The 13,579-nt window shown below is 46.2% G+C and overlaps 2 protein-coding genes across 7 annotated transcripts in view; one reads left to right on the top strand and one right to left on the bottom strand.

Annotated features, from left to right (window-relative positions):
• Positions 1 to 13,579, bottom strand: part of LOC147014255 (SWI/SNF complex subunit SMARCC2-like) — a 134,321-nt gene that overhangs the window by 94,459 nt on the left and 26,283 nt on the right. The window lies entirely within an intron of this gene.
• The window catches only part of DUSP3 (dual specificity phosphatase 3), a 34,402-nt gene that overhangs the window by 11,719 nt on the left and 9,104 nt on the right, over positions 1 to 13,579 (top strand). Inside the window, exon 1 of one of the 6 annotated variants that reach the window (XM_085852059.1) lies at positions 3,920 to 4,075. The exons of 2 other annotated variants lie outside the window; for them this stretch is intronic. In XM_085852059.1, coding sequence (XP_085708185.1) covers positions 4,047 to 4,075 — 29 coding nt within the window. In that variant the 5' untranslated portion in view covers positions 3,920 to 4,046. Of the gene's footprint in view, positions 1 to 3,919; positions 4,120 to 13,579 lie in introns of those variants that run through there. 3 more of the 6 variants (XM_085852058.1, XM_085852055.1, XM_085852060.1) reach the window with 3 other exon arrangements.

Genomic DNA, 13,579 nt, shown 5'->3' with positions numbered 1-13,579 from the left:
TTTAAGGAAAAAAAATTAATCAAAATTTTTGTTTTTTAATTAGCATTTTTAAAATTCAAAATCAGACTTACATTGACAGAAAATGTACAAACTATATATAAAATAATGCACAAGTACCGTTAATGTGAAATTCAACATTAAAAAGACGAAGGAAAACAGCGACTGCTGGAGCGACTGAAGTTGGGTGTTAACAGAAACGATTTATCTATATTTTTCTGAAATTGAAATGAAAGTAATTGAGAAGGCACTTTCTTCCACATTAAGTGTACTTGTGTGTCATTATATGTATAGTTTGTACATTTTCTGTCAATGCAAGTCTGATTTTGAATTTTAAAAATGCTAATTAAAAAAACAAAAATTTTGATTTTTTTTTTGCTTAAAATTCAGATAGCATAAAAACTTGACCTTATTGAGCGAAATTAGATACATTTCTGAATTCAGCATGCAAAAAATATATAAGAACCGTTGAGAAAACCTAGACCAATGAAAAAAATATTTCAAATGCAGCCCAGTGCAAATTAAGTTGTTGAGATACCGTAGATGTGAGGGATTTATATTAACATTTCGTAGTTTGATCGCCGCTTGCAGCCATTTTTCTTCTCTTCTCCCCCGCCCCATTTGTTATTATAATAAAAACATGTTGATTAGAACATGTTTTGTGACCATTGGTGGGAGAAAGTGGGAGGGGGGAAGTGGAACTCCAAGTGCATTTAGTTAATTTGGGCAATTTAACCCGTACCGGAAACAATTGGTGTGTGATAAATAAAGATACGAAGGGGGATATATGCATGACGCGGATCTAAAGAGCAAGAATTTGTCTCCAAACGTGATAACCATGAGCTATGGTCGGGTTAGGGATGGGGTTGGGGTTTGAATTTCAGGGTCATGGATGGGATTAGGGATGTGGTTTGAATGCGAGGGTGAGGGATTGTTTAGGGTTTTGAATGTGAGGGTTATGGGGATGGGTTTAGGTTATAATAACCAATGCCTCAGCATATGCCCCCTGTTGTCTTTTAATAGGTCCTAAAATTACTTTAATCTGAATAGGTGCTAAAATTGCTTTCATCTTTAAATTGATGCTAAAATTGCTTTCATCTTTAATTTAATCGGTGCTAAAATTACTTTAATCTTTGAATATGTGACAAAATTACTTTAATCTTTGAATAGGTGCTAAAATTGCTTTCATCTTTAGGAGGAGGAGGAGGAGATTGGGACCATATTCTGTGCAGAGCGTTGGTGCTGCCTAAGCAGTGTCCTTGGCTTTTGGGCACAATCCTGGACGGGTCGCCACTCCGACACAAGAAACCAGCGAGCTGGCACTCATTTTTGCCGACCTCGGAAGGATTCCAGGCAGAGTCAACCCCACCTGGTATTAATTCAACAGTCGAATGGGATTTTAACTCAGGACCCTAGGATCCAAAGCCCACCACCCTAACCATTAAGCCAACACCAGGCATTTTCATCTTTAAATAGGTGCTAAAATTGCTTTAATCTTTAAATAGGTGCTGAAATTACTTTAATGTTTCAATGCCATTTTTCATTAATCTAAGTCAGTGGTTCTTGTTATATGCGTGCAATTATACCATACTCCCTGAAGATGCAAATCTAGAAAGCGATTGTGAATGCACAACCTTTCACGATAACGTTGGTCGACAATGGAGCATGTTGGGTGTTCAAAATGTTTTACCAATGAGGGTCTCAGAACAGTCCAATACATCGGGTTTTTTATTTTTTAAATATAGAAGTTCACGTAATTAATAATAATAAAAAAAAAAATTCTGCCTCATTATACATAAAGTACTTGTCTATTGAAAAATCAGAAATTCACATTCTTGCACTGTCACTGTCATGAGTACTTTGGTCATAGAACCTTTTTGTTTATTTGTTTTGTATACAATGTCGAGGCTCGTATAAGAGCTAACACACAGAACGTACAACAAGGGGAGCAGGAGACGAGGCGTGGGGAGGGACGAACAACACAGTGGGAACAGACATGAGAGCTGTGGAAGGGTGAGGGATAGGATGGGAGAGACACAGTGAGAGTAAACAATATGGACACAACAGGGACTTTCTGGTCCTTACACGACGGGAACGTTCAGGAAATAAAGCAGGGAATTTGGAGGTGGGTTTTAGGTGAATTAATGGGGGTTGAAAACATTGTGGTTTTGGATGGGGGGAAATAAGAAATGGTGGTGAACAGCTGTTTTGAAGACCTGGAGGGAAGTTTGGGATTGAAGAGAGTGTGGTAGTTTGTTCCAAAGGTGGAAAAAAAGAGGAATGAAAGAGAGAAGGTGAGCAGTGATTCTTGATTTTGGTAGATTTACCAGAAGGGGGTTGCTGGCAGATCTTAAGCGCCCTGTGGAAATATGGGGGGGGGATATATCTCAGACAGAGTGGGGGGGCGAGGCTGGAGAGGAGGTGGTAGAAAACAGAAAGACCACCAACCTGCCTGCAGTGAGAGAGAGTGAGAGACCCAAAGACTCAGCCTCATCGCGGGAGGTACCAATGATCCCAAATGCTTTGGTTTCTACAGCATGAAGCTGAGAAAGGTGAGAGGCAGGAGCACCAGCCAAGAGGGGAGAGCAGTACTCCATCAGACTGTGGACAAAAGCTTTGTAAGTGGTCAGGAGCTCAGGTGTGCCAAGGAAGGACTTTGCACGATGTAGGATGCCCAGTCAGCAACTGGCTTTGGAGGCCAGCTTGGAAATATGGCTTTCCCAGGAAAGATCATGGCAGATAGGGAGACCCAGAAGCTGGAACGAAAGGACTTCGTCAAGAGGATTGTTGAGAAAGTAGATGGGGGGGGGAGGGTTCCAGACGGTCCTTTTTGAGAGACACAGTAAGAATGTGAGATTTGTCAGGGTTGAAAGACATGTTCCAAGTGTTGGACCAGCTTATGATTTTATCCAGATCTGCAGAGAGTGAAGAGGCTGCTGCTTGCTGACTGAGGGATGACAGATGGTACGGTAGAGGATGGAGTCATCAGCAAAGAGATCAATGGGATTTTCCAGAAAGCCAGAGAGATCATTGGTGAAAACCAGAAAAAGAACAGGACACAGAACACTGCCTTGAGGAACTCCAGCTGGACAGGAAGAGGGGATGAAAGAACTCCATTTGGTGAGCAGGGCAAGATGCCAAACCGCATCAAAAGCACACGACATGTCTCGGGATATGGCTCTGATTTAATGTTTGGGTTGAATGGCTTTCACACTTTTACACAAATTGTAATGATGTGAAGAGATTATGGACAAATCACACAAAACGGAATTTTAACCTTGGTCTATTGTAAACTGTGGGATGACATGGGAATACTAAACAGGTCAACCAAAATATTTCACTTTATACTTGAGGATTCCAATTTAAGGTGTGACAAAAGATGACAAACTTGTGCTTTTGAATCTCCTTGCTGAATTTCTTAGATTGTTGTGAATTCCAGTCATTCATCAATTCTTCTTGATGAAACACTCGCAGTATGATCCAGAAGTTGGTGGTCATATGAATTTTGTGATTTGTTGAAGATGTTTTGTGCTCTGAGACTGTGCACAATGACGAAACAAAAACAGATTGACAATTATGTAACAATGGGAGAACTCTACTTCCACAGCATCAACTTTGGTTCATTGCCATTTTTTGGTACCAGTTCACATCCAGGTGTTAAGGCAAAGCTTAATTTAATGATTGAACATTTCCCTCTTTTACTCTGATGAAGGGTTAATACCCCAAACATCAGCTTCTCCTCATTTACCCTGTTGATTTCATCCATTACTCATTTGAATATTTTAATTTTGAGTCTTGGTTTTCAAGGTCACCATAAACCATGCGTTCAAGCAAGGCAGTATTGTTTCCCATGACTTTCCCATGTGCCCACACACATGGAGCTTTTGCCTGGTATAGCCAGAGCCAGGCCCACAGAAGCACACACAGGGCTTTGCGTATGTATCGGAATGCAAGCTGCGCTATAAACGGCTCTGATCGGCCTTACTGAGGTGGGGAATTCGACAACATGGGTGAGCTCTCTGTGCAAGCTCTAAACGATCTTCTGGCTGATGAGAATGGTCTCTTCTCCATACCCGAGGTGAATGTGAATGAGGTTTGGCCAAGAATCTTCGTAGGAGATGCGTGAGTGACTCATTCTATCCATTTGCCGTTCTCGTATAAGTGTATTGTGTCATTTTGAGTATCTCGATGACAATACTTTTTGGCACAATTTCTCGAGTAGACTAACAGGCTATAGGACGCACAAAACACGAGTGCCATGAGTAGATATCACTTGTATTGTATTTGTAACCAAATATGGAAATTAAGATTGATATTTGAACTTTCTTCTAGAAAGAAGGAGATTAAATCCAAAAACAGGGTGATTAGGATAAATTGTTACGAATCTGGAAACCATTCGCCTTCACACATACAGTTGACCCAGAGTTTAGTTATTTCGTTAAGTATATGTGGATAGTTAGAATCTCTCCCCTATGTCTAATGGGAATTTCATGTGTGCGCTGCGAGTTTCTTTCTAGTTAGTCTTCTGCATTAAATCCCCCTCCACTCCTTCAGCGGCATTACGCACGTGTTTGAGGCCACGAACATAGGCGGGGGTGAGATGACCTCAGAGCCGACCCTGCCCAGCCAGATGGAATGTTCCCCTCGTCCAATCGAGGGTGAGATCACCTCAGAGCTGACCCTGCCCCAGCCAGATGGAATGTTCGCCTCGTCCAATCGGGGGTGAGATCACCTCAGGGCCGACTCCGCCCCAGCAAGATGGAATGTTCCCCTCGTCAAATCGGGGGTGAGATCACCTCAGAGCCGACCTCGCCCCAGCCAGATGGAATGTTCGCCTCGTCCAATGAGGGGAGGACACCGATCACCCGACGCCCCCCAGACCAATCCGGAGGCAAGTTACCTCAGAACGGATCCCTCCACCCGCCCGGGGGAAGGATAAGAAGGGTGGTGACCTGTCTCAGCGGCGGTCTTTTTCGGGGTTCCTTGGTGGTCGGTGGTCGTGTTGGTGCTCGTGGTGGTGGTGGTGGTCATGGCGGTCATGGCGGAGGTGTTTCGTGGTGCTCGTGTCGTCGATCATCGTTCGTGGCTAGCCGGATCATTCATGGGATCCTAGCTGCGCTTGTGGGATTCTAGGTCATGGGTTCGAGTCCCACTGTGGTGGGTTGTGTTGGAGCGCTCGAGCTGGGGATCCCCGTTCCCATCCATGGACTCCGAGCTCCACAAGTGCGAGTCGGTAAAACCACACGAGGCGGCCAGGTACCCGGCCAGACTCTGACCCTCAGCTCGCCTTCCATCCCAAGCTGAAGGGCCGAATAAAGACCCACGAGGTCCATTTATTTTTCGGTGTGTGTGTCTGTCTGTGGCCAGTCTGATAAGTAGAAATCGTTTAAGTGATTGCCATTGTACATTTGCCTACATCTATATTTGTGATTAAGTCTGCTCTGTGTTTCCCTCCCTCTTACATTGTAAATAAATAACTTAAATGTTCCAGTTCGTTGTCTGTGCTTTCTTTCATTGACCCAGTATGGTTCGGGTTTGAAAATTAGGGAGGCCGATTGTGCCGTAAGTTCTTATTTGGACGGGCGCGGCTTTGGTAATTCCCGCTCGGTTACGCCAGATCCGAGTCGGTAACAGCGACTCGGTTCGGACAAAGCCGGCCAAGGGTGTGGATTCCCCGGTTGCGAGACCGCGCGGCTAATTCGGTAAATTGGAATCAAATAAAAAGATCCCAACCGCGCGGTCGAAATATTGGCGTCCACGGTCCATTAAGCGACCCGTCGACTTTGGAGTTATCCGGAGTGACGACCTTCCAACCCCCCCCCCCCCTCTTGTTCATTACCATGTGCGCCAGGATCCTCGTGCAAATTGCAGGGACTGCCCTGATGGCAGCTGCAACACGGGACTGCACCGGCGGCCCGTGCACCGTTTGTTTGTTCACTGCATTCATTTTAAGAAGGGGGAGGCCTTGGACTGCGCTTTAGCAGCCTGGCTCCCTGCTTGTGACTGTTGCTCTTTTTTCCACAGAGTCCATAGATCCTGAGCCATGGGGTAGTGTAAATTATAAGGTTAAGTTAAGGTGTACAATGTAAATGTGTTTTGCGCCCCCGGCATGTATGTCTTAGCTCCAGCAATTTATTTAAGTCGGCTGTATGAGTGGGTTTGTTTAGTTAGTTACTCAGCCCGTAGGTTATTTATTTTGGGGACACGAATACACTGAATGTCGCACTCAGGGATCTGAAGGTAAAACGTACTAGGGGACAACTTACACATGATGGCACACGAAAATTTGACGACTCGGGACGAGTCCGTAAAAAAGGGAGGGGGTAGTGTTACGGCTGTGGAAATTCGCAATACACCATAAAGGGTCCTTAGATCAGTTATGACGCTAAGTTTATGTTCAGATAGGTCCCCACCGTTGTTTAAAGGGAATTATTTATGTTCACCGGGCTGCGACTCTGAGATAGCCGTTTTTCTTTTTCTATTGTTATTTTGAACAAACCTCCATGCAAGCAACAAGCCGCGTTGAAAACCGTCGAACGCAAAAGGAAACCAGAGGAGTTCCGATGGGCGCGCGGATTTTTCTCACCTGTTTCTCCGAGGAGTGTGACGGAGGCAGGGGGAGGCAGCTCGCCACCGATTGGTGGATGAACAGCGTGAGGCGGTCGGGATGAGGGAACGCCCTTTTCGGGAACCTTCTCGAAGGGAGGTAGAGCCAGAAGCGGGGTGGGGCGAAGGGCGGAGCCTCGGATTATAAAGGGCGGACGCGCACGAGGCTCTCTCTCTCTCTCTGGTCCATGAGCTCTCGCCCTGTGGACCATCATCCATTCTCTCTCTGGTCCTGAAGCCCCTTCTGCCCTTCAGTCTTTTCTTGTTTGGTCGTGAGTCGTGAAAGCACCAGCAGCAACGCCGGAGAGAGCTCGCTGACCACGCCAGGGACCTGAGGTCAGGCGCGGCTACGCAAGGCCGTGGGGAGTCGACGTCGCGACCTGCTCACCGTCGTGCCACGAGGGCGCGGGTAAGACCCTTCGGTCTCGTGGGCCTGGCTGATCCACCAGGTTCCACACCATTCGGTCCAAGGACCCTGTCTGCCACCCTTGTCTGTGAGGGTGGCCATTTCTTGCTTTTGGATGACTGCTGTGGCGCCGTGTCTCTGTGAAGTAAATGTGTGTAAGTGACTGTGCTTGTAAATAATAATTATAGTTGGTAGTAGTACTTTCTATTTGTTGCTTGAACATTGCATGACTGCCTTACTTGTGTTGTGTGTGTAATAATAAATGTCCTTGTGTGCAACGTATCCTGTTCGTCGCGTCCTCCTTTCACCACATTGAAAGTGCCATCTTGCATTGTGGAATGAGTAGTGGGTTTTGAACACCCGAGTAAAGAAGAATCGGAACCGTCGAGGTCGGCGATAACACCACTTGGTTATCCCTGTAGAATGGAACGAACCGCTTAAGCGGTTCGTGCCCTAAGCCGACCTGCGACGTGGTGCAACCCCTCGGTAGGTTACCCGCGCAGGTATTTAGGTATATCAACATTCGGCGATTCACCCTGTTTTGCGCGGGTAGAATGCGGACTGGGTTGTGGTGAGGTTTAACCCCCACCCGTGACTGGCTCCTGGCGGTAGTTACAGGAGGGCCACAACTGAATTGTCCGTCCGGTGGGCGACGCGGTTGCGATTGGAGTTACGCAATCGCTCGCACGCCAGGCGGGCCAGAATTCGTAACAATATATAATTATATATATATATATATATATATATATATATATATATATATATATATATATATATATATATATATATATATATATATATATATTGTTGCAGTATTCGCGCCTGCCGGCGTGCTGACGGCCACGTAACTCGAATCGCGGCACGTCGCCCACCGGACGGACAATCCAGTCGTGACCCTCTCGGACTAACGCCGGGAACCAGTCACGGGTGGACCTTTCGGTCTCACCGCGATCGAGCCAATCAGCCCCCGCGTGGGATAGGGTTGCTCGCCAAATTCGACCTACCTAAGTACCCACGCGGAGGGTAGACCGGGCGATCGCACCTCGCCGCAGGTCGACTTCGGACACGGGCCACTTAAGCGACCCGTTCCGTACTATCAGAATAACCGAGCGGTGTTATCGTCGACCTCGACGGTTCGATTAATTATCGGGCGTATTCAGCCCACTACCAACCCTTTACGTGAAGCAAGATGGGGATTCAATAGAGGAAAAGACGAAGCGAAGCGGGAAACAGTTCAACACAAAGCACATTTATTCGCGGCACACGGGAGCACACATATTCAATTCCACCAAAAGCACACAGAAAAGACACAATGCAATTTACACAAAAAGCAAATGTAAAAGCGAAAACACAATGCAGAGTTAATACCGACTACCGAGCACACGGCAACACTTATACAATTCTACTTCACAGACGGCGCCGACAACACATACCCAAAACCAAGGAAAAGAATACCCTCAAGGATGAGGCGGGCCTGAGGCCGAGACCGGGTCGCGCCTACCCGTCTGGTGATGAGACGCGGAGCGGCGATGGCGCCTCAACTCCGCGGGCCTCGCGGACAGTGTCTGGTAGGGGGTGGGAAAGGGGCCCCCTTGGTCGCACTATCTCAGCGCGGGGGGAAACAGGAGGGGGTTGCTGATGCTCGGGGTATAGAGGATTTTTATTATCCCGCGACGAGCGTCTCCACCTCGGCCAGGTCGCGCTGTCGGCCTCCCTGGGGTGCAGCTCCCGACGCGAGCACCGCCTCGTCTGGTGTCGCTGCCTTTCCACAGCTCCGTCCCCTCCGTTCCGACTCCAACGCACACGACGACCAGCTCCTTCTTGCCAACTCCACCGCCCGCGAAGTCTTGACTCTCTGTTTCCGACTCTCCTACTCTCCTACTCTCCGCCTCTGGACTCTCCTACTCTCCGCCTCTGGACTCTCCTACTCTCCTACTCTCCGCCTCTCGACTCTCTGGACTGACGAACACGGTCCTTTTATCCGCCCCGTAGCTTCGCCCTCTCATCTTTGACCCCCTCCCTTCGACCTTTCACCTCGCTCCCCATTGGCCCGAGAAAAAGTGGGCGTGAAGGCTTTTTGATCCATAAATTTGCATATATCGATCGCCCTGGGGCGGGGCCAGTCGCCCCTCGCTCACCGATTGGACGGCAAAAAGTGGGCGTGTGTCGTTTTTGATCCGTTTTTGAAGCACAAAATCCGTGATTTTGTACACGCTGTTCGGCGCGCGCCCTGCACGAGTCCAACACCGGTACCCACAGCGGGGCAAGAACGGTGGCGATGCGACGGTTGCGAGGTGTGACGGGAAGGTCGTGGCGGTTGTGGTGAAGCGGCGTTGTGGTTGGTGGTTGATGTTGTGGTTGTGGTGGTAATCATGGCGGTTGGTCCAAAATAAAGATAGCAAAAGAAAAACGGCTATCCTGAAGAGTCGCAGCACGCATAAATGACATGTATTCCCACTAGACAACGGGTTTGGGCCTAACTACACATGTACTTACCAGCAATGCCAACCCTCCCGATTTCATCGGGAGGCTTCCGAAAATTCACCCAAACTCCCGCCCTTACGATCACTATCCTTATCCTCCCGAAATTTTGATATTTTTGCACTGTTCACTAATCAGAATGTACTGGTATGAGAATTGAATGAAAAGCATCGTCTGCTACGTATAGCATGTGGTAACTCCATAACGTTCGCTGCTACCAAATTGTACGTAAAAAATTGTAAATTCAAATGAGGAGCAGCGAAACATTGGGTCTGGATCTCGCTTATGCGTCATGCACTGAGATTTAGTGCATGCGGTATGTGTGCAATACAGTGCATGCGGTATGTATGCACAGTGTATATGCATGCGATACGCTCACTGCATGCAGCTGGGCCCCGTACCAGCCCGGCGGTCGCGACCACCGTGCGGTGTTTAACAGCCGCTAGAGTTCTACGAGTCGCGCTGCAGCTGTGGAACATCGACTTCGAAGTTACCGATGCTTCAAGCCCTCGATGTTGATTACGAAATGGCAGAAAAGAAGCTTACGAAGACCAAGAAATGGTCTCAGAAGTACAAGACCGAATACAGTCTCCAATACCCGTGTATTCGAACGTCTGAAAGAGGAATTCATCATGCGTATTGTACAGTATGCAGCGTTGATATTTCAGTTGAGCACGGAGGTCGCGATGATATTCGGAAGCACGTTGGAAGCAAACGGCACACAGACATTGCAAAGGAGAGATCTTCGAGCACGAGTACCGGTACACTTCTGAATTATTTCACCAAACAAGGGACAAGCGAGGAAGAGGATGTTACTAGAGCGGAACTTCTCTTTAGTGGATTTATTGTGGAACATAACTTGCCCATATCAGTCTCAGATCATGCTGGACCTCAATTTCAAAAGATGTTTCCAGATTCAAAAGTTGCTTCAAAGTATGGATGTGCAAGAACAAAAACTTGCAAGATGTGCAAGATGTGCAAGAACAAAAAAAAAAACAAAAAAAAAAAACAAAAAAAAAAAACAAAAAAAAAAAAGAACAAAAAAAAAAATAAAAAAAGAACAAGAACAAAGAAGAAAAAAAGAACACTGGTCAACAATTTTTTACTTTCTGAATGTTGTCTAGATTTCTACAAGTGAATTAGGGTATTCTGGCACTGCTGAATCAGGAAATGGCATCCGTTTCTCTCCATCAGGTCAGGTTTTTTGTGCTAAGTTGATTTGAAAAAATCAGATCTTGTGACAAAATCAATTACATTTTTGTGGCATTATCAGCTGATTTTTGTCAACACATATCATCCTAAACATGTTTTTAAGAAAAAAAAATGTTTTGCCAACAACATTTATTGATTACACGATAGAAACATCGATTACTGTCATCTGAATGGTGGGCATTGATAAAGGTAAGTACAAGTAAATTGCATGTTGCGTCACCACTGTTCAAACTTCAGGGCTTGAACTTCCGTTTCTTCGAACTCCTGGAATGTTCAGCGGCAGGGAGGTCTCTCTTCAGATTCCAACAGTAGTCAGCCATCATGACTGCGTCCCAGCGACCCTGATACCTGGTCTCCATCTCCTTCATGTCCTGATGGAATCTCCCCCTGCTCGTCACTCATTGAACCCAGGTTCTCAGGAAACCGGTTCATATGTGAAAATAGGTAGTGCATCTTGATGCTCATGTTGCAGCCCAGGTTCCTGAAAGCAGTCAGCATGTTGTTGACAAGTTCTGCGTAGTTTCTGGCCTTATTGTTGCCAAGAAAGTTCTTCACTACCAAAACAAATGTCTTCCACGCTTCCAGTTCCACTTCGTTCATTGAGTTTTTGAACTCTGGATCTCTGATGAGCTGACGGATCTGAGAACCATCAAAGATGCCAACTTTCAACTTCTCCATGGTCAATCCTGGAAAAGCCTGGCACAAGTAAGTGAAGCAGTCACCATCTTTGTCCAGAGCCTTGGTGAACTGCTTGATTAAGCCGAGCTTGATGTGCAGCGGTGGGAAGAGTATTCTGTCTCTGTCCACCAGAGGGTCGTTGATGACGTTCCTTTCTTTGCATGGCACCAATTCCTCCCGCACAGGCCAGTCCTTCTTCGTGTAATGCTGAGCACGGTCCCTACTATCCCACATGCACAGAAAACATGGGTACTTGGTGAAGCCAGACTGTTGTCCCAACAAAAAGTTCACCATCTTCAGGTCAACACAAATAAACCACTTATGCTGATCATAACCAATTTTCTCCAGCACGTACTTCACCGCTTCATACTTCTCCTTCAGTGTAGTCGAGTGAGCGATGGGTACAGAGGCAAACTGGTTGCCGTTGTGTAGCAGAACACATTTCAGTGATCGCTTGCTGCTGTCAATGAACAGTCTCCAATCTTTGTGTTCGTACTGTGGCACTCCAAGCTTGAGCAGAAGCGCATGTCATAAATTGGCGCATGTAGGTATTGTACATTCTTCAGAGTTCGTTATTTCAAGAAATACAACTTTTTTGTATCACATTATTACAAAATCTGCCCCATTAACTTTAGTTTTGATCCACGAACTTTATGCTTTGCCTCACCAATTTTTGGAAGATTTTGAGGTTTTATGACTTCAAACTGATCCCTTTTCGACATAATCACCTAGAACTATCGTACCTGAATACTTCTTGTCATTAAAATAATTATTTCCAATTAAAACAATTATTTGACATGACATTTTACCCCCACCAACTTCTTCTAAAATGCTCCACACATGCGTACATGTGAACAAAAATGTAAAAAACGACATGTGGCCATATCTCAAAAACTTGACCTGATTGAACAAAACTAATGTGAGTTTTGGATTCAGCGCATCAGATTCGTCCTAAATCAGCTTAAAAAATGCAGACAACAAATTTGTTGTTGACCAGTGTAATTGGTGAGTTGTCAAATGTTACTGCTTCATCTATTGCCGATATTGCTAGACTAGCTCCAGTTAGCCTAGCTACAGAAGGTAGCAATGACAGTGGTGAGGCCCAGCTATATCCTGTCCTGATTTCGTACTATGACAACAGTGCTGGGATTGTGAAGCAAGGTTTGCTAAGTTTGCCTGCGTGCAAACAAGATTCCACTGGAGAAAACATTTTCAAACTGCTTGATCATGAGTTCAGTGACAGGAAAATTCCGTGGGGAAATTGTGTTTCCTTTTGTGCTGATAATGCCTCTGTCATGGTGGGCAAGCACAAAGGAGTCGCTGCTTATATCCACAAACAAAATCCAGAGTGCAACATCATGGGATGCCCTTGCCATATGATGCACAATACGGCCAAGAAGGCGGCTCAGGCCTTACCCATTGAATTAGATGACTTTCTCATCGATATTTACTACTACTTGGACAAAAGTAGTAAGCAGCGTCAAAGGAGTGAAAGCACTGCAAGAACTCTGTGATGCCCGACACAAGATTCTGAAGCATGTCGCAACAAGGTGGCTGTCCCTTGGTCAGTGCCTAGACAGGCTGATTGAACAGTGGGAGCCACTTCGCCTCTTCTTCAAAGAAGAAGTACGAAGAAAAATGCAACCAACTGTAGCCAAGACTCTAACAACGAGCAAGAAGGACGGCACTGTATCTACTGCCAGTACTGGCACTGCAGGATCAAGCACTAGTGGAGCAGCATTCACCACTACCACTGCAGTATCTGCTGCGAAGAAGACAGCAGGGACAGCACCAAAACCAATGCTGAGAGCAGGTAGCATCACCGGCCCTTCATCACGTTCATCTACAAAGCAGATTCCCTTCAGAGTCGAGAAAGTCTGCGATAGCCCCATCTACAGCCAATAAAGGACCCAAGTTAAGTTCTGCTTTTGCCAAATCACTTGATAGAAGCTCAGCAAAACCTTCGAATCAGAGGTCTTCTTCCTTGGCTGCACCTACCTCAAGCTATCTCCTCAAACGTAAAAATTGGATCTGGTACTACGAGTCTGACCTCTTCTGCTGGCAGTAAACGCAAGTGTGATCGCCCTGCGGCTAAGTGTACTACGAGTTCTACAACTAAAAGCGCATCTTCCTCAAACACTGTGCAGGAATCTAGAGAAAAACGTGTCAACAGGATGTTCTTGTCTCCACAAACAAAAC

The sequence above is a fragment of the Eptatretus burgeri genome, chromosome 13 (genome assembly GCF_056783735.1).
Source record: "Eptatretus burgeri isolate ZD-2024b chromosome 13, Ebu_testis_v1, whole genome shotgun sequence".
In the NCBI taxonomy this organism is placed as follows: domain Eukaryota; kingdom Metazoa; phylum Chordata; class Myxini; order Myxiniformes; family Myxinidae; genus Eptatretus; species Eptatretus burgeri.
Note: the sequence above shows the minus strand (reverse complement) of the source record. Positions and strands in the feature narration are given on the sequence as shown.